General features: G+C 46.1%; 2 protein-coding genes across 2 annotated transcripts in view; both read right to left on the bottom strand.

Moving 5' to 3' along the window:
* GK (glycerol kinase) overlaps positions 1–18,766 on the bottom strand; it is a 499,514-nt gene that overhangs the window by 336,353 nt on the left and 144,395 nt on the right. The window lies entirely within an intron of this gene.
* On the bottom strand, positions 13,148–14,995 carry LOC136051377 (uncharacterized). The gene has a single exon (XM_065740788.1). It carries the CDS (start codon positions 14,993–14,995, stop codon positions 13,148–13,150), a length of 1,848 nt encoding a protein of 615 aa, XP_065596860.1.

Here is an 18,766-nt window from a genome sequence, read left to right as displayed (position 1 = left end):
GAATATTCTCTTCAGTCACAGCTAAGCAAATAAATATTTCTCTCCATGGCAGTACAAAGCTGCTGAATTCTCCAGGCAGCACAGCTCCTTTACCACCCTCTGGTGATTGCACTGCAGTTCGCGGAGCAGCTGGGGGCACGAATGTGTGTGGAAGCAGCAGGGGTCACATAGGAAAATATATAATCAAACTTTTATTAACCCGTGCCTTTCCAGCTCCAAAGGACACGGTCAAACCAGTGATGATTTACAACAACTGCAGCCTCCTGACTGAGCAGCAAATCATTTGAAATCCACTCCTGACTTTCCACAGGGGTTTTCACCATTTGTCAGTGTACGCGCTGGGCAGCTCTGTGACACTGCCTGGGCACATAGCCCCTTGCTGTTTGCTCCTTGTGGAAACCTTCCTCGTGAAGCTGAGTGCCTTTAGCATTACTCCGTCCTTAAGCCCGTTACAGGAGCAGCACTTCCCCTCTCCAGCTCTCAGCTGTCCCCAACACACACGGTTTGTAACTTGATGCAAAAATGATGTCATTTCTGGACTCCACCCTACCAGCTCAACGCCACTGAGTGTGTGAGGTGCGTGGCACAAATGTGGTGGTACACAAGCAGGGCAGTGAGGCCCAATGGCCATCTTGGGCACCCAACTGCATGCTGTGTCCTGCTGGCCCACAGGCCCAGGTGCTGCCTGGGCTACCTAGCAATTGGCTCTAGCTAGCACACGTGCAGTGAGATGAGCTAACTGCAGCTACAGTTTAAAAAAGAAAAGGAAAGTTCACTCACATCTGGTTGAAAATTCAGCTAGCTTTTGCCCTTTTCAGGAGGCAGAGCAGTGGCTGGTGGTGTGCATCAGTCGGATGTATCACACAACAAAGGCTTCTCTGTTACAGATGGATGGAGGGAAGGGCAAACAATCAAGTGTCCTTTCCTATTTCTCGCATCTCCCTCTGTGATGCTGATAGAAGAAATCCAAACGTCTCCAGGCAGGCAGTGCCTATCTGCAGCAGGCAGGCAATTTCCGAACATATTACCAGCGCAGAGTCAATACAGAAATAGCAGTCCAGCATATCATCCAATTTTCAAATGTAAATAACCAGACCACTTTTAATTTGGAGGGAGACTACAGGGAATAAAATGAACTCTGGAAAATGCACACAGCAGTGTCTGCTGGCTGCAGTGCATTACATTCAGGTGCCTCTGTTATTTTTCCCCTCTAGCAGCCATGTCACCGTGTGGAGAAGAAATGTCAGTGTCATGCGCAACGTGAGCCTCCACTGCTGGCCTGAGGTGCACCAACACCCCCACATCCAAGCCTTTATTGGAGCCATATGCTTTGATACAGCAGTCATGGACACAGCAAAACAAGGAGTGGGGAAAGAGCAAGAAACTTTAAGGGAACCGCTGGTGTAGCTAAGAGCAGAACTGTCCTCTTGCTTGCACGGCTGCTGTACGGCTGCCAAAGGGATGCCTGATGTGGTCTTATCTCCAAGGGCACACACTGCTTACAGCACAGCCACCAGCACAAGGGCTGTGTTGTGTCTCACTGCTGAAAACAGAATGGTACAGGGCTTATGTATAGCACTTTCTCGCCATGAGAAAGTGGGTTCAGAGGGTCTGACCCTGTGGGGACGCAGTCCAAAGCAAATGCTAGCAGCATTTCTGCTGAGTCAGGATGGACTCGGCACCAGGAAAGTCAGTGACAAAACCAATCTGCTCAAAGCAGGAGGCAAAGCAGCCAGGTTATTTCTGGCGTGGACGTGCCAGCCTCCGCTAAGCGCTGCGGGAACAGGCCGGGCCAGTCTGGCTGAATGAGGGCACACCAGAGCTCTTGGTTCTACTTTGTGCTTTCCTTGCTGGCATCATGAATCATCAGTGAATATTTATACAGCGTGTGCAAGGGAGGGACATGCTGGAAGTGCTAAGCATCAGTCTGCCTCATGACAGCACTGCCAAGGCATCTTTCAAACTACTCTGGAAATGAAAGATGAATATCTATGGTAATGACCAACATTCTCCAGAGGTGAACCCGGTCTGGAGGTGGAGGTGAGATGTGGCTGGTGAGGAGATGCTGCTTTGGAAAGACACTAGGGATGCCACTCATGTTAGCTGAGACCCTGTGAACCATGAAACTATAAACTGGGCCGTGTGAAAAGACTAAAATGTCTAAAGCTAAAGACTAAAGATGGATTTCTTTCCCTAAGGGCAAGTCTGTGCTTTTTTATTGTTGCTGTTGATTTTTTCTTTTCCCTAGACTTGTGAAAAATACGCCAGAAAGTAAAACCCCAGGAAGAAATGATGGATGGCCTAAGATTTCTCATATATCCTGTGCCAGTGGGAAAGGGAAGGCCCTGCTGCTGCCCAAGGGCTGATCAGAACGCTTGCACTCCATTTCAGAAGTGTGAGAGCCCTTTGGCCAGCATTTCAGCCTCAGAGGTGTCAGACCTGAGAGAGGCAAGGGTCAGCACGGCTGCATCCCCAGCCCTGCAAGGCAGGAGAGCCTGGCCACTCCAGCCCCGAGACTTGCACTCACTTGTGGAGCGATATAAATATATATAAATAGATATATATAGATATAAATAAAAATAATAAAGAAAAAGAACACTGCAGAAAGCTGGAAACTGTTAAACGCCTGCTCTTTATCAGATTTTCTCTCTCATCTAGATCCACCAGTGTTTGGCCCCGTGTGGTCTGACATGAGTCACAACGGCATAGTGCTGAGGTCCAGCCAAGATTAGCTGCTTTGTATAGTGTTGCACTACCTTGCAACTACTGATTCACTGCAGTAGAAATGATAAATCGTTTTACAGGAAGAGGAGAAGGAGATGATAAAATAAAAACTCCAGACGGCACTTGCAACAGTGGATGTGCTCCACCTACTGGCTGCGAGCGACAAAGTGAACCACGATACAGGCGAGCACCTTACAGAGCGCTTGATGTTGACATCCTCTTTGCTTTTTACATTTAGAGGGCAGTCAGGGGGAAGAAAAAAGGGAAAAAAAAAAAAGATGTGAAGAAAGAAACGAAAGAGAGTGAGAGGAGATGAGGGCTGCACGGCTAAGGAAAAAAGAATAAAAGAAGATTCAACTCTTCCGATTGTGTAAAGAGACACTTCAAGCATATGTAAGCTTGCTGCAACCTTGGCCACGAAACGCGATTCTGATTTCAGAACTCCCCAAAGGACACTGCTCTGAGTGCTGCACCGCATTGCTGATTGACGTCAACAGACTTTGTACCTAAGACAGCAGAGGACAGCTCCCAGACCGCTCCCTGCTGCCTCTGGTTGCTGCTGCCTTCTTCTCCAGGGATTTGAGGCTGGGAAGGGAAGATGGACAAATCCCACAGGCTGGTGCCTCGGGGTGCTCCCTCTCCACGCATTGTTTGCCAGTGATTGCAGCTGCTCCTACTGCCTCCACAGCTGGACTGGTCACAGGTTCGTCTCCCAGGCAGAGATATGAAGCAGACTGAAGGCAACGTGTTCAAAAGAGTGTGGTGTCCTAAAGTCTCTATGCTGGCATAAGAGTGCATGCAATTTATACACTTAAGTGCACACTTTCCAATGTGAGGACCAGGTCTGATGGCTTGCCAAGCCCATGGTACGACTGCTGCTTGATCTGGAGGGAAGAGGGGAGCCATCCAAGGACCTCCATCAGCCAGGAGGCGTGTGTACAGGATGCAATCAGGAAAGGAGTGGAAAGGAGAAAAGGGAACTGCAGTCTTCACTCCAAATCCATAAGAAAAAAAAAATCAATTTTGCAAAACAGCACTTCTGCAGTGCTCTGAGCTGTGAAAGATGTCTCTTAATCACTACCTAGGCTTTTCTCCAAGAAAACATAAACCCTCACTATTTAAAAGGTATGTCCTGATTCAGAAACAGATTTTTTTTTAACTTAAATGTATACTACACACACACAGAAAATATTTTAGCATATTGTATATGCTTGTAAAGGTACAAAGATGTTGTGTTTATACACATGCATACCTATACAAAGACACACAGATGCCCTCACACGGGAGCCAGGAAGCTCCTTTCAGCCAAGATCTGCTTTCAGGGGCTGCAGTGCATGGCTGCACACACACGCTCAGCTGCTCCTGCCCTTGCACTGTCCGGTTGCATATTCCCTTTGCAATGGTGTCACACTAATAAAGACATATGGCCCTGGGGTGGCTGCTGGTCTGCCTCATCTACTCTGAGCACGGCTGGAGGAGCACTACTCTGTCTCTGTCCAGTCATACTGATGTGTCTGAACTCATTCAGATCCCTACCATCCTAGAAAGCCTCGTGCAATGCCCAAAATCACGCTGCGCGTTTGCAGCAGACAGGTAACTAACCATAGGTTAATGCAATAACAGTATCGTTTAATATCTCACGGGACAGCATCCGAATACAATTCAGAGCTGTCCTGAATACAGGTATTACTAGGGAGTCGTAATTTGTCTCCGCCTTTGCCTGCAGCTGCTCCTTTCTATTATTCTAGTAAATATTATTGAAATGCAGAACAGCTATGGGAGAGTGGTAGGCTTATGAAGTGCACTCCTGCTGCCATTTCCTTGTTCTTGTTATTAATCTAATCTACTTTTTCATCATTCTGCATCAAGACTGTCTTCTTCTAAAAGAAAAAATGTCTTCCCTTTCCACTCTGTGATACAAACCTTTAATTCAACCCTGTCCGCCAGCTTCAGTGCTGCCATGCTAATTTTTAATCAGAGTGAGGGTATGACACTGCTCAAGTACATACAAAATATGAAGGATACAGGGGGAAAAAAGAGGAGGGAGGAGGAGAAGGGAGAGCAAAAGGACATAAGAGCAAAGCAGCTGTTTCTGATGTTTCATTCGACTTAATGCACTAGCGCACAGAGGGACACCGAGGGACATGGGGAGAGAGATTTGCTTGGGGAAATACTACTTCCAGTCAGAAAATGACCATGCTGTGTGTCAGCATACTGTAACAAGAGGACTGGTATGGGGGGAAAGGGACAACAAGGTCAGGTGGGGAATGGAATGAGACACAGCATGGATGGGGAGACGGCTGAGGCTTGGGAGATGATGGAGATGCAGGTGGAGTGGACAATAGAGTGAAGAAAGGAGTGAAGCAATAATGGGGAAGAACAAAAACACGAAGAGAAAGACAAAGAAGAAAAACAAGAAAAGAACAGAATGAATACAGAAGGAGCAGCTGTCCTGGCAGCTCGCTGTGCACGTCTCACTGGCACTGGCCACCTCTTTCAGACAGGCTCACTGCTCCCAGCCAAGCACATGAGGGGCCAGGAGCTACCGACAACAGAACTGCAGCACCCTAGATCCCTTCTTCCTTTTCGCTGCAACCCAGAAAGGTCTGAGTAGAACTAGGTGAGGTTTTTGCTTCTGCCATGTTAGAGCTTACCTTCCCTGTTCTTGGAGGCTTGGGAGACCCCCCCTCCCACTCTCTAAAAAAGGTAATCCTTTTGGTTAGGAAGCCTGAGGGGTTTCTAAGCCACCTACTTCTAACATGCCCTTTACTGCAGTAAGTGCATTTATTTATTTTCTGCTCACTTTATTAGAAGTGCAAACTCCAGTGGCCTTTTTGCATGACAAATCCCTGAGGCTGCAGCTCAACGTCTATTTTCTTTGAACTCCCTTGAGGGGAAATCTCTCCCTCTTCTGCTGTGTATGTGAAACGGCTGATTTCACGAGTTAGTAGTCCGAACACCGAGGCACGCTATATAAAAATCGTAATCCAAGGGCACAGAGATTGAGTGTTGCAAGCTATTCATGACTTTTTCTCATGGCTTCGGTCCAAAACTGTGATCTTAGTTATCTGTCAAGCAAAGAGGCCATAGGACCTAGGCAAAAAATAGAATTCAAAGCTATTGATCACAAACATGTTTTTTTCTGCAAAGAAAGTCAATATGCAGTACCAAGCAATAGCATGCTGACTTATGTTATGGCTTTCCTTTTTTTTTTTCCCTCTTGTGAAGAGGTTTCAACAGGGATTATAGCTTTACTGCATGGAACTATGTTTTCCAGGTGAGCTGGAGCAGGATTTCTCTTAAGTCTGACAGCCTGCATCTAAGCCTTCCTCCATTTCAGACAGAATGTGCAGAGCTCGGAGAGCTCCCAGCAACATTCCAGCTCTGTCCCCGTCACACTCACGGATGCAGAATTAGTCACAGCAGCACTCAGCCTCACATAGATGCTAGCATTAAGGGGCTGCTTGCCCCCATACAGCTGGGAGCAAGACTGAGTCATGATGCCACCGGGCACACGCACTCATGTGTGCACACACATGGGCTTCTCAGGTGACCTCCAGGAAAATGGCTAGGAACTGAGACTGCTGAGAACACAGGACAGCCTGCACTGATAAAGTGCAGAGTGCGGCCAGACAAGAGCAGTGACCAGGAACTTAAATAGACACAACTTCCCCCTTTTATCCATTTTTTCCCTCTTTTTTTTTTTTTTTTTCACATATTCCTCCCCAAACCACCTTGATCCATCTCCTCTCCAACCTCCGGTTCCTCCTTCAGATCGTGAGTGATCCCAAGACGTTCTATTATACATCCCACAGCAAGCCCTGTCCTAGCCATCAATAGTCACATTCCAGTCACGGGAATCATCCCATCAGCTTTTGGTGACGGCAACCAACATCGTAGTTTTACAGCAGCACAGCCGCTTCCAACTTCTCCTGCTGGTTTATGAAACTGCGTGCATTGACGCCTGGGAACGCTCCCCATCCGTCGTGGCCCTGCCCGCCCTCATTGCCGGCTCCGCCCGCGTTCCGTGTGGGGGCGGGGTGGGCTGCTCTCGCTCGGGCGTGCCGGGGCGCGCTGGATCCGACTTGCGTGTGACGTCCCTGTGCTCACGGGCGATCCTGAGGGGCGGGCCGTGTTCCGGCGCAGCTCTGAGGGAGACTCGGGGAGGAAAGTTCAGGGCTAAGAATTAAAAAGAAAACAAGTTTTGTTACTTTTGATATCGTATGATGTGGGATACTGGTAATTAGTAAAGACATAGTACAAGGGCAGCTGTTCAGCATTTTGAAAGAGACATCGAGCCGTTAGGAACCAGCTGCAGATGTAGCACAGTCCCACCTCCCCCCACAGAATGGAAACCCAGTGCCCGGGATCTCCGCTTAGCGATGAGACATCCATTCTGCAGTCAGACAGAAGAAGCCTGCCTCTGGGCTGTGTCGCCACCTCTCTCCAGTCACGTCTGGAAATATTTCAGTCTAATATCTAAGATAATAATCTTCACCCCTGGGCCTGAAGAGCAGAAACCCCTTTCCTTCTTGGGTTTCTTACTTACCTGTGCTTACTTATCTTACTTACCTTTATCTCCCCCTCCCAGCAGCACCAGGAGGGTCTCTCTGCTCTGAAACAAGCCCTATCTGGGCATGGTTTGTGGGCATTTCCCACCCAGCAGCCCTCTTCTCCCCCATCAGGTGCAACTGGATGTGGTCCCCCTGGTTGTTAGCACAGAGTTCCTCAGGCACTCAGAGCCACGCAGTGGTGGTGGTGAAGCCTCCCATCCCCAGGAGATGGGCCCCAGTGACGCTTTGCTCCCTCCCGGCCCTGTCTGGCTTGCTTCTGGGTTATCTTCAGGGGAAGGCTTCCCCTTAGTCAAAGACGATGGGCCAGTGAGCATCTAGACAAAATTAATGCACGCAAATCCATGGGCCTGATGGGGTGCACCCATGACTGCCAAGAGAACTGGAAGAGCTGACTGCTCAACCACACTCTTTCACCTTTAGAAGGTCTTGGAAAATGGGAGAGATGCCTCAAGACTGAGGATAGCCAGTGTCACTCCAGTCTGTAAAAGGTCAAGAAAGTGGATCCGGGGAACTACAGGCTAGGAACCCTCTGTGCCTGGAAAGGTGAAGAAACAACTTTTTCTGGATGCCCTCTCCACGCAATTGGAAGAGGATGCACTCCTAAAGGATCCTAATTGGATGACATGAACTCCTAAAGGAGCTGGCTGATGTGGTTGCTGAGCCGCTCTCCACTGTATTAGAAGAGGCGTGGCTGTCAGGCAAAGTCCCTGGGAACTGGAAAAAAGAAAACATCACTCTCGTTTACAAGAAAGGGAGGAAGTAGGACCCGGGGAACTCTAGGCCACTGAGCTTCCCCTCAATGCCTGAGAAGATCATGGAATGGATCCTCCTAGAAGATGTGTTAAGGCACATGAGGGATAAGTGGGTGGTCAGAGACAGCCAGTATGGCTTTACCAAGGGAAGGCTGCGCCTGACCAATCCATTGTGGAGTGACAACATTGTTGGACAAAGGGAAGGCAACTGATATCTACCTGGACTTGTGCAAGGCCTTTGAGATGGTCCCCCTCCGGAACCTTATCCCTACACTGGAGAGGTACAAATTTAAGGAGTGAAATCTTTGGTGGATAAGGATTTCTTTGGAAGGCCATAGACAGAGGGCTGTGGTGAATGCCACTGTGTCCAGGTGGAGGCCAGAATCAAGCGGTGTCCCCCATGGGCCTGTCTTGTGTCCGGTGCTGTTCAACATCTTCATCAAGTGTCATCAACGACAGGCTCAAGTGCATCCTCAACAAGTTTGCTGATGACACAAGGCTGAATGGTGCAGCTGACACATTAGAAGGAAGGGACGCCATCCAGAGGGACCTCGTCAAACTCAAAAGATGTGAACCTCATGAGGTTCAACACAGCAAAGTGCAAGGTTTTGCACTTGGGTTGGAGTAATCCCAGATACGTATACAGACTGGGAGAACTCCTTGAAAGCAGCCCTGCAGAGAAGGACCTGGGGGGCCTGGTGGCTGAAAAACTGAATGTGAGCCAGCAGTGTGCTCTTGCAGCTGGGAAGGCCAATGATATTCCGGGCTCTGCCAGAAGAGGGATGGCCAGCAGAGACTGGGAGGTGATTGTCCCTCTCTACTCTGCCCTCGTGAGGCTCCGTCTGGATTACTGCGTCCAGATCTGGGGCTGCCAGTGCAGTAAAAATGTGGAGAGATGTGTTGGAAAGGGTCCAGAGGAGGGCCCTGAAGATGATGAGAGGGCCAGAGCACCTGTCCTGTGAAGACGGGCTGAAGGAGCTAGGCTCATTCAGGAGAAGAGAAGGCTGTGAGGAGACCTCATGGCAGCCTTTCAGTATCTAAAAGGGATTATAAAAAGGAGGAGAATCAACTTTTTACTCAGGTAGATAATGAGAGGACAAGGGTGAATGGTTTTAAGCTGAAGGAAGGATTGGCTGTCGGGGAAGTTCTTCTCAATGAGAGAGCTGAGGTTCTGAACAGACTGCCCAGAAACGCTGTGGGGTGCTCCATCCCTGCAAGTGTTCTAGATCAAATGCATGGGGTCTGGGCAACCTGGTCTAGAACTGGATCTGGAGGTCGGTGGCCCTACCTGGGGCAGGGAGGTTGGAACTTGATGGTTCTCAGGGTCCCTTTCAATCCGATCCCTTCTGTGATTCTAGGACTCTGTGAATAAAGGCTGAGTAATCTGGGTCTGTTCAGCCTGGGGAAAAGAGGATTGAGGGGGATCACGTAAATGTTTGAGAACCTCAAGAGAGTTGGGAGGCAAATGGAAGAGGCCAGGCTCTTCTTGGTGGTGTGTAGCAATAGGACAAGGAGTAATCATATACTGGAAACCATTGCACTGCTGAGGTGTTTCAAGCATGGGCATGGTATGAAGGAATCCTTTGGATTTTCCACACCCCACAGTACTACCATCAGGTGTTGTTAAACGTACTAATGGCCTCTTGAAATGGACACTGGAACCCAAGAGTCAAGACAGGCACAACTGGTGACAGATGCAGTAACAAAGGTCAGGAGTCACTGGGGAATGAATGGGTCCCCATGGCCCACTGCATTCTGCCCTGAAGCCCCATTCTTACTTCCTGGAAAAACACAACCTGAAGATCCTGTAAATTCACTCTGTTTTCCAGGACAGCCGCTCCTAGGTAACTTTCCAGTAGCAGGGCAAGTACATGTGATTGTAAAGACTGCCTTCAACCCTCACACTGACTGCTGATGAACATGGGAAAAACCATCACGTCAGTTCCTGATGGACAGCATCTATCACATCAATACCTGATGGACAATTCCTTCCCAAACGAGCTCACCTGGGTCCTGGGGTCCCTGGACAGGCCCTGCACAGCCTCCACAACCTGAGGCAGCTTCTCACGTGCTCTGCAAGAGGTACACAGAAGCACACGTGGAGGCACAGCCCAGGTAGGAAAAGGGATTCCTGGAATCAACACTGACGAAGTCCTGTCAGCTTACGAAGCATGAACAGAAACAAGCAGAGCCATTTTATGGGGATATGCTGAGGTAAAGGATGGTCGACAGTTTACGGGACGGTTCAGCCAGGTTCCGTGATAGAGCCACAGCCTGGGAAAGGGGGAAAAGGGAAAGTGTAGGGAGATGGGTCTAAGAACAAAACAGCAGCAATGACCTGAGGAGGAAAACTAACTTACTAAGTATGCAAAGTAACACAACGTATTACAATATAATTGGAATTGAAGTTAATAAATCAAGTAAAGTGAAGGTGTCTGAAATCAAAGGTTTACTCCGAAGCTGAAGTTGAAATGGCTAGGGAACCTCCATTGCTGGGATGGCCAGCAAAAGAGGGAAGTCTCGGGACTTGCATGCAGTTTTATCCTTCCCTCTGAGTGGAATATGGGAACACAAAGTCCTCTGGGGTACGTAGTTCTTATTCTCTTCTGAGAAATTTGTCAGTCCACGGAACTGGAGCATTTACTCTTTAATTCTCAGTGCCTTACATGATGTTATGATGTGGAATACCAATAACAAAAATAATAAAACCATGGCAAGATTAAAAGTAGGTTATTACATGTTTGAATTGTCTCCTGATATATGTCATGTGCAGAGGCTGAGATTGCTATCATGCATCTACTTGGAAAAAAATGCAATGTGACACTTAGCCAATGAAAGAATCTGCTGTAATTTGCTCTTTTTTGTGTGTGCATTTGTTTTTCTTTGCATTTTGCAGTTCCCACTCCTCAAGCTGTCTGTGCTTCTTTCTACTGTCATACCATGACATACAGGTGCTGTCTATAGCCTTGATTTGCTAGACAGCCCTTTTGGAGGGCACAGGACATAGCAGGTATTTCCAGGTCCCTAATCCTGTCAATTGGAGATGCAGTAAGCCTTTGCTAATAGAAGATTAACCCCAAATGCAAAAACAGTATTCACTTTACCATGCCTTTTTTCATGTGCTTGTATCATGTTGTCACGCTCCAATATAAAGGAGGGAGACGAGGTTCTTTATATGTATATGTATACCCGAGGGCGAGATTAAGACACAACGGGTCAAATGTTAGCCCAACCAGTTTATTACAAATACTAGTTGCTTAGGGATATGGGGAAGGGAAGGTGTGCGATAGAAAAGAGATGAAAAGCAAGGAGACTTGGCAGAAAGCAAGAGAGATATAATCACCACCGTGGATCCAGCGAGGTTCGTAGTAGGTCCGTTGATCTCAGGAACCTGTCCGGTCACCGCGGGGGATGGGAGATGGCAGCAAGCAGGCCTCAGGGTCCGTCCTAAGTCTCTTCGGGAGTTCTCCTCAAAGATTTCTTCTTTGGGAGTTCTTCTCCAAAATCCTTAGTTCAGTGAAGGCCTTTTATCCCCATTTCTCAGGAGTTTATTTGTGTGTGACATGTCTGGCCCAACAGATAAGCCAGCAGCGGATGTCGCCTTCATTGCCATGCAGGAGCATTGTCTTTGTGGTGGTAAGCTTCTCCAAGCTGTACTCCCACGGGAAAGACTATTTGCACCTATTTCTGCTTATCTTTACAACCGTAAGCAGAGACAATGGCACCATAACACCCATCCAGATAACCGGCAGTTATCAGTCAGAGTCTTGTCACCAGAAAAGGCCTTACGAAGCAAACTTTGAGACAAAAGAAAGGAAAAACAGTTTCTGTCTTTTACACCACCCGGTGGCTCAAAGATTGCTTGAAACTGATGCGCAAACATCTGTCCACGGTGGTGAAGGAGAGGAAAAAGAAAACAAAAAACAAGCATAAGGGAAAAGAGGGTAGGAAGTAATGGGGAGTTAAATGTTACAAAATTGCTATAATAGATTTCTTGGGCTTAGTTACAAATAAGCAGTTACAGTGTGCACTGAAGATACAACATATTGAATAAATTGAATATAACAGGGAATCATGCAAGGAATAAACAGAAGCATTGCAATAACACACAATAGATAAAATAGAATACGTTTCACCAATGGCCACCCGGAGGCCAGGAAAAATAAGATCAGTATCTAGGCCTTTCCAGGTTTGGGAGGGAACATGGACAATCTGTTTAACAACTTTACCATTATCATCAATTTTAGACAACAACTAGAGTTATTCACTTTGCCACGAACAACCTATTCCTTAACAACATACCAAGCACTAACTGGTTTTGCAATGCATTATCAGTACTTCTTGCATTGGTGATTTTAATTCTCAGAATGCATATCTAGTCTAATTCAACAATACGTGGATTTGCCATGTAATGTTTTCAAAGATCATAGATGGAACAAACATGTTTTCTAATAGGCTGAGTGAAGGTATAACTTCACCACACTGCAATACTGCATGTTGCTTCAAGGTTAAATATGAACAGAATTGTCATTTAAGCATCTCAAAAGCGATTGAAATGCTGAGAGAGATATATACTAGTTTGGCAAGTTCAAGTATTGTTATAATCATAGAACTTTCGCAGGATAGTGTGTTTAGCATATCCCATAATATAAAACATTAGAGAAACATACACAGAAACATCACAGAAACATACACCTTACTCAACAAAACATAAACACTTTCCAACAACCATGTTTTGGATGGAACTCCTGGACTGGTGTTACAATAAACAACATAATGGGTTTCTTTTTTGTGGCCACATCTGACAGACACTAGATGGGTCCTTTGGTTCATTTCCAAATTTATTAGGAAGTTGGAAACACCATAGCAGAGTTACATGCAAATCATAGTCAGTTTGATAAAAAGAGGTAGAAGAAGGGATCAAAAGAAACGGCAGTACTGTGCAGGGAGTAGCCAGTAAGTCACAAAACCTGTGAAAACTCAAACCCAAGTGTGAAGTTTAACAGACGTAAAGACAACACCCACACCCACAACAACCTGAAACACAATACTATGCAACCGAAATACAATGTACTACAGTGTAATCAAGAGGTATAGTCAGCGTTCTAGTATGATCAAGTCTTCAGCATTTGTCCCAAAACACAAAAGATTAAAGTCAGCTGTCTGCCTTTCTGTGTTCAGTCGAGGTCCAACGGGGGTCTTCTGTAAAACAAAAGAGGACATCGGCTTGCCCTTTTGGGGCTTGTTAATATGGTTAAGATGAGGGAATAATCCTGTGAGTGGTACTTTGGTATTCCTTTTCCCAGGCATCCCTAGCCTTCTAAGAGTATTTAACAGGTCGTTTCCTTTTGTTGTAAGTTTTCTAATGTACATCCACCCTCCTCCCCCCCACTCACTTGAGAGGGGCGAGAGCCTTAGTTTTCCTGCGGTCCTAGTGCCCGTACTGATTCCAAAGTTGGGGACACTCGGAGGTGGAGTGTCACGTCTTTCAGACTTTTGTTTTGGCCAGCCATTAACTAACTTCTCTAATCTGTCTGTAGGCAATCCATCCATTAGTTCTCGCGGAATGCCCTTCTGCCGGCCCAGCATCCAAAAACTATTACGTTTATGATTTATATTTCGCCCACTTGGTTTCACTGAAAATGAGAACCTTTTAGATCTGTGGGGGTCCCGGTTAGATAGGGGAGGGGTCGAATTGGCCACTGCACGCCTCACTGCCTTTATCTCAAATTTACTGTTGAAGGAAGTCACTGGTCCATATTTTCTCCCATAGTTAATTAATTCTTGGGCAACCTCCCCCCACGTCCATACTTTATATCCTGACTGCTGATGGTTAGAGGCTGCAGCACCTTCTAACGCTGCCTGAATTCTTTCTCCCTGAGGCATAGCCTGTATTTTTCCTTGTAGTTGTATACCTATAGGTTTTAATGATTCAGGAAGCACCCTAATTAAAGGAGTCATCCTCTCAGGATCAACAGGCATCATCATAGGGGATTCATGGTGTGGCTGCAGCTTCCTATCATACATCATTTGCAGACAAGCAGCCTTTTGAACACTTTCTACTAACTGATCAACTGTCCCAGTAATGGCAAAGGGGTCTCCCCTTTCTAGAGGGTTAAGACCACCTGCCCAATAGGCAGCTCTCTGTGTTAGGGACCAGGGAGCACGATTGTTACCAGTCTTTAAAATTACTCCTGGTCCCCAATAACCTTCAGCCTCCTTTTCAGTTAGAAGTATCTGATCTCCACCACTGAGGCTGACCCTCCATACGTACTCTGTTTCTGATTCTTTAGGAGAGTGGCCAAAATCTCTTTTCAATTTTGCTAGCTCAGTAGCAGAAAAAGGGGTTTCTTTAATGTTCATTTGAGGATCTAAATCCTCACCATTATCGTATGAATACTCAGTTTTTATTAAAGGACGCAACTGAGCTGGGGGAGCTTCTAATTTGTCAATATTTGCCTTTAAACTTTGCAATTCCTCCCTTGGATAAGTTTTCTCTTGAGGTGCAATAGTATCACTAGCATCCTTACCCGTTAACACTTCCCTTAAGACCATTTGCAACAGATCAGAATTATGTTTTTCCCTTTCTAACTGCTTCTCTAGGTTTGCGATTTGATTTTGCAGAGATTTTATCAGCTCCTGACTTACTTTAACCGATTCCTGCAGTGCTTGTAGAGCTTCGCTCTCTGCTTTAAGCTGCTGGTCGCGGAATTCTATGGCTGCAACCAGAGCTGAACCCAATACCGCACAAATAAATGCCTTTCCTTTTCCAGCTCGGGTACGAGCGTTCTTTTGCAGAACATTAATACGGTCTGAAACACTCTGCAAGTTATGCCAGTTCTGCCGTGCCCAGTCTACCCCTGTTAACGAGGGTCTGGCACCGTGCTTTTCTAAAAGGTCAAATAACACATCTTCACCTTTCATTGTGACTATCCTGTCGCTCATTTCTCAATGTGCAGAAAAATCTACACGTAGAAAGAGGGAGGGAACAGTATCCAAAACTTCGAGTCAAACAAATGCAATTGCTCAAATCACTCCTCTGTTTACTGAGAGGAGCATGCAAAAGTCAAAGAAGATCAAAGAAAATGCAAAATACGTAAATCGCTTCTCACTTCCCTGTGAAACCACACAGAGAAAAAAAAACTTCAAACCCCACACCTAAGTTAGGAGGAACCCTTACATTTCGAGAATGCACAATAATCTTCACGGGACTCAAAATTACTTAATAGGTTCCCGAGAGGCATACACACAAACAGTTCCAAAGACACAGTTAAGTTTCAATATGCGGAGTGATTCTTCCTGGAGAGGTACACACGTCTAAATTATCACAATTATCACTCCTTACAACTCCAGGAGGCACACACGGGAAAAAAGCTCAAATTTCACACTTAAAACTCAATATGCGGAGTGATTCTTTCTGGAGAGGCACTCACATCTAGATTATCAAAAATATCACTCCGGGCAACTCCAGAAGGTACACACATCAACTATACCTGGAAGGACAACACTCTCACTGTCGGTTATCCTGCCGACTACGCCATTAAAAATGTCACGCTCCAATATAAAGGAGGGAGACGAGGTTCTTTATATGTATATGTATACCCGAGGGCGAGATTAAGACACAACGGGTCAAATGTTAGCCCAACCAGTTTATTACAAATACTAGTTGCTTAGGGATATGGGGAAGGGAAGGTGTGCGATAGAAAAGAGATGAAAAGCAAGGAGACTTGGCAGAAAGCAAGAGAGATATAATCACCACCGTGGATCCAGCGAGGTTCGTAGTAGGTCCGTTGATCTCAGGAACCTGTCCGGTCACCGCGGGGGATGGGAGATGGCAGCAAGCAGGCCTCAGGGTCCGTCCTAAGTCTCTTCGGGAGTTCTCCTCAAAGATTTCTTCTTTGGGAGTTCTTCTCCAAAATCCTTAGTTCAGTGAAGGCCTTTTATCCCCATTTCTCAGGAGTTTATTTGTGTGTGACATGTCTGGCCCAACAGATAAGCCAGCAGCGGATGTCGCCTTCATTGCCATGCAGGAGCATTGTCTTTGTGGTGGTAAGCTTCTCCAAGCTGTACTCCCACGGGAAAGACTATTTGCACCTATTTCTGCTTATCTTTACAACCGTAAGCAGAGACAATGGCACCATAACACCCATCCAGATAACCGGCAGTTATCAGTCAGAGTCTTGTCACCAGAAAAGGCCTTACGAAGCAAACTTTGAGACAAAAGAAAGGAAAAACAGTTTCTGTCTTTTACACATGTCATTCACCCCATGTATATTTTGGTGACATCAACTAGCCCTCAGTTTTTCCTAAGCGAGGTCAGGCAGGGAGAGTTTGTTACACTGGGAGCAGGGGCGTTACTGCTGACAGCTTGCTGGAAAATTTTACTCAAATAAGGAAAGAAATTAACACAGATTCAGACCCACAAGAGTTAAAAATTTGAGATGTTGGGGATGATTTATCCCATAATGCTGCCCATTTAGCTCTTGTATCTCCTCAAGCCCCTGTTTTATGCTGACATCTCAAATTGGTACCAAACACTGCTTACCCAAATTTGCTACCCTGCCGACCTGCCATATATGGCATAATGTCACAACTTGTCAGCCTGTGTTGCCCTAATTAGACTTCTAATATTGTTATTTAATAGAGGAAGATGATATGAATCATCAAGGATCAATTTAAATTCTAATCTTCAGATAAATATTATGCACGCATTTCTTGTGAGATCCTTAAATCAACAGGGCTTCTTAACCAGAGATGTAAAAATTTTGTCTGTGGACAACTGGAGACTTGACCCATAAATCATTGGGTAGGCCAGGAGGTCCTATTCATGCTTCAAGCTTTTTTTCCTGTGAGAGCAAGACAATTACCACCATGGTCACAGAAAAGGGGAAAAGCTGTCTTAACACCAGCTTGTTTTTGTCAGTATCACTTCTGGCAGCACTTTTTGAAAGCAGAGAAATTCACAAGCAGAAGGTGGAGCCACGGATGGCAGCACTGGTACAGTATCATCTTCATAACAGAGTGAGCTAAATGAGCGTTAATGACATCAGAGTTAGCATAATTTTTCTTTTTCTGTCAATGGGAGATCATATTTGCCCTGGGGAGACAGTCATATTCTTTGTCAGGTTTTATTGGTAAAAAATATCAGTTTTTCTGATCTAGCTTCCTTTTCCTCAGTAAAGAAGATGTGTAGTTTGATTGCTTCCCTTTGGAGTTCGGGGCAGTCGATGGAAGGAATTGGAGTGGTCAGGTGCTGGCTGCCCGGGGAGTTTGTGGAGTCACCAACCCTGGAGGTACTTAAACACCATTTAGACATTGTATTGAGGGACATGGTTGGAAGAGAACTATTAGTGATAGGTGGACGGTTGGAATGGATGATCGTGTAGGTTTTTTCCAACCTTGGTGATTCTACTTCTCCAGGTATGCAGTGGCCACACACCTCATCCTGAGATGTCTGTTCGCTGCCCTCCCACCTTATGTACCCACTGAGCCTAATGTGAGGGCTCAGGGGTGGGGTTTGAGGCAAATGACTACCCTCCTGCATGGAGATTAACAGGATAATTGCTGGCAGAGAGAGAGAGATGTTAACTTTCCACTCATTATACCTAGAGAGCAATTCTTTCTTGATGTAAGAAAGATTTTTTTTTTCTTACTGAGAGAACAGTTGATCCCTGGAACAATGTCCCCAGATATGTGGTGGAGTCCCTGTCACTGGACGTGTTCAAGATGTGATTGAATAGGTTGATTGATAAACTCATTTAGCTCCCTTTTCCCACAGAAGGTTGGAGCTAGTGATATCTTGAGACCCCTTTCTGATCTGGGCTGTGTTGTGATTCTTTGGCCTCAGCTGCACCTACAGCCTTCCCTACAACCTGTTCCCCTGCTGTGTGAGTGAGCGCTGGCACCTGGCACATTGCCTGAACTCACAGTGACAGCATAGATGAGGTGAAATAATGTAGTTTCTCCCCTTTAATGCTGCCTGTTTGACTCTCCCCACTCTCCTGTTTGAGTGTGGGGAGGCCGCTCTGGGGTTTCTTTGAGGAGAGAGAAAGGAGAGCAGGAAGTGCCCTGGGGCCAGCTGTCCTAGTGTGGGTGCAGCCCCCACCTTGCTGGCCTCCACCTCCCTCCATGCAGATTTGTTTTTCTGCCCAGGTTTGACAGATCTACCTTGTAAAGGAGACCACAGGGAGACTGAGATTAGAAAAGCAACATGAAAAATGTGCTGAGCACAGTTCTCTAAAGTCCATTAGCCTACCTCATGGTTTTGATCTTTCATTTTCTTGAAATGGCATGGATTTAGCAAGCGTGTTGCAATTTTAAATAGAAATATAGGTATATAAATCTACACTTACCCAGTTGAGGAAATGGCTTGAGTCTGGGAAGTGCAAAGCTGCTGCCAGGCTCCCCTGAGGCTAACAGGGCTGACTACCTGGTCCCTCTGAAAGCCAGGTGATGAATTTTAGAGTTTCACAAACTCTTGGCCTAGGGTTTGCTAATCAGTAGTAGTCACTTAGATATATTGAACTGTCAATTGCACCTAGTTTGGATGATGGATGCTTATTTGATCCTGGAAAGAATATATTCAATGACTTGCCAAATTTATTGGATTAAATCCAGCAAATCAGAAATAATTAATTAGTTCTGTTAATACTCATTTAAAATACAGTTCATTTTGGGGCAAAGTTGGTTCTGCATTGTTTTTGTCTTTCCAGCAGC

This window comes from Cyrtonyx montezumae, unplaced genomic scaffold (genome assembly GCF_038088225.1).
Source record: "Cyrtonyx montezumae isolate F1298 unplaced genomic scaffold, pur_monq_1.0 scaffold_3, whole genome shotgun sequence".
NCBI classification, from domain to species: Eukaryota; Metazoa; Chordata; class Aves; order Galliformes; family Odontophoridae; genus Cyrtonyx; species Cyrtonyx montezumae.
Note: the sequence above shows the minus strand (reverse complement) of the source record. Positions and strands in the feature narration are given on the sequence as shown.

Bases quoted from the DNA above. Each gene is read 5' to 3' on its own strand.
- LOC136051377 (XM_065740788.1), bottom strand. From the start codon at position 14,995: ATGAGCGACAGGATAGTCACAATGAAAGGTGAAGATGTGTTATTTGAC.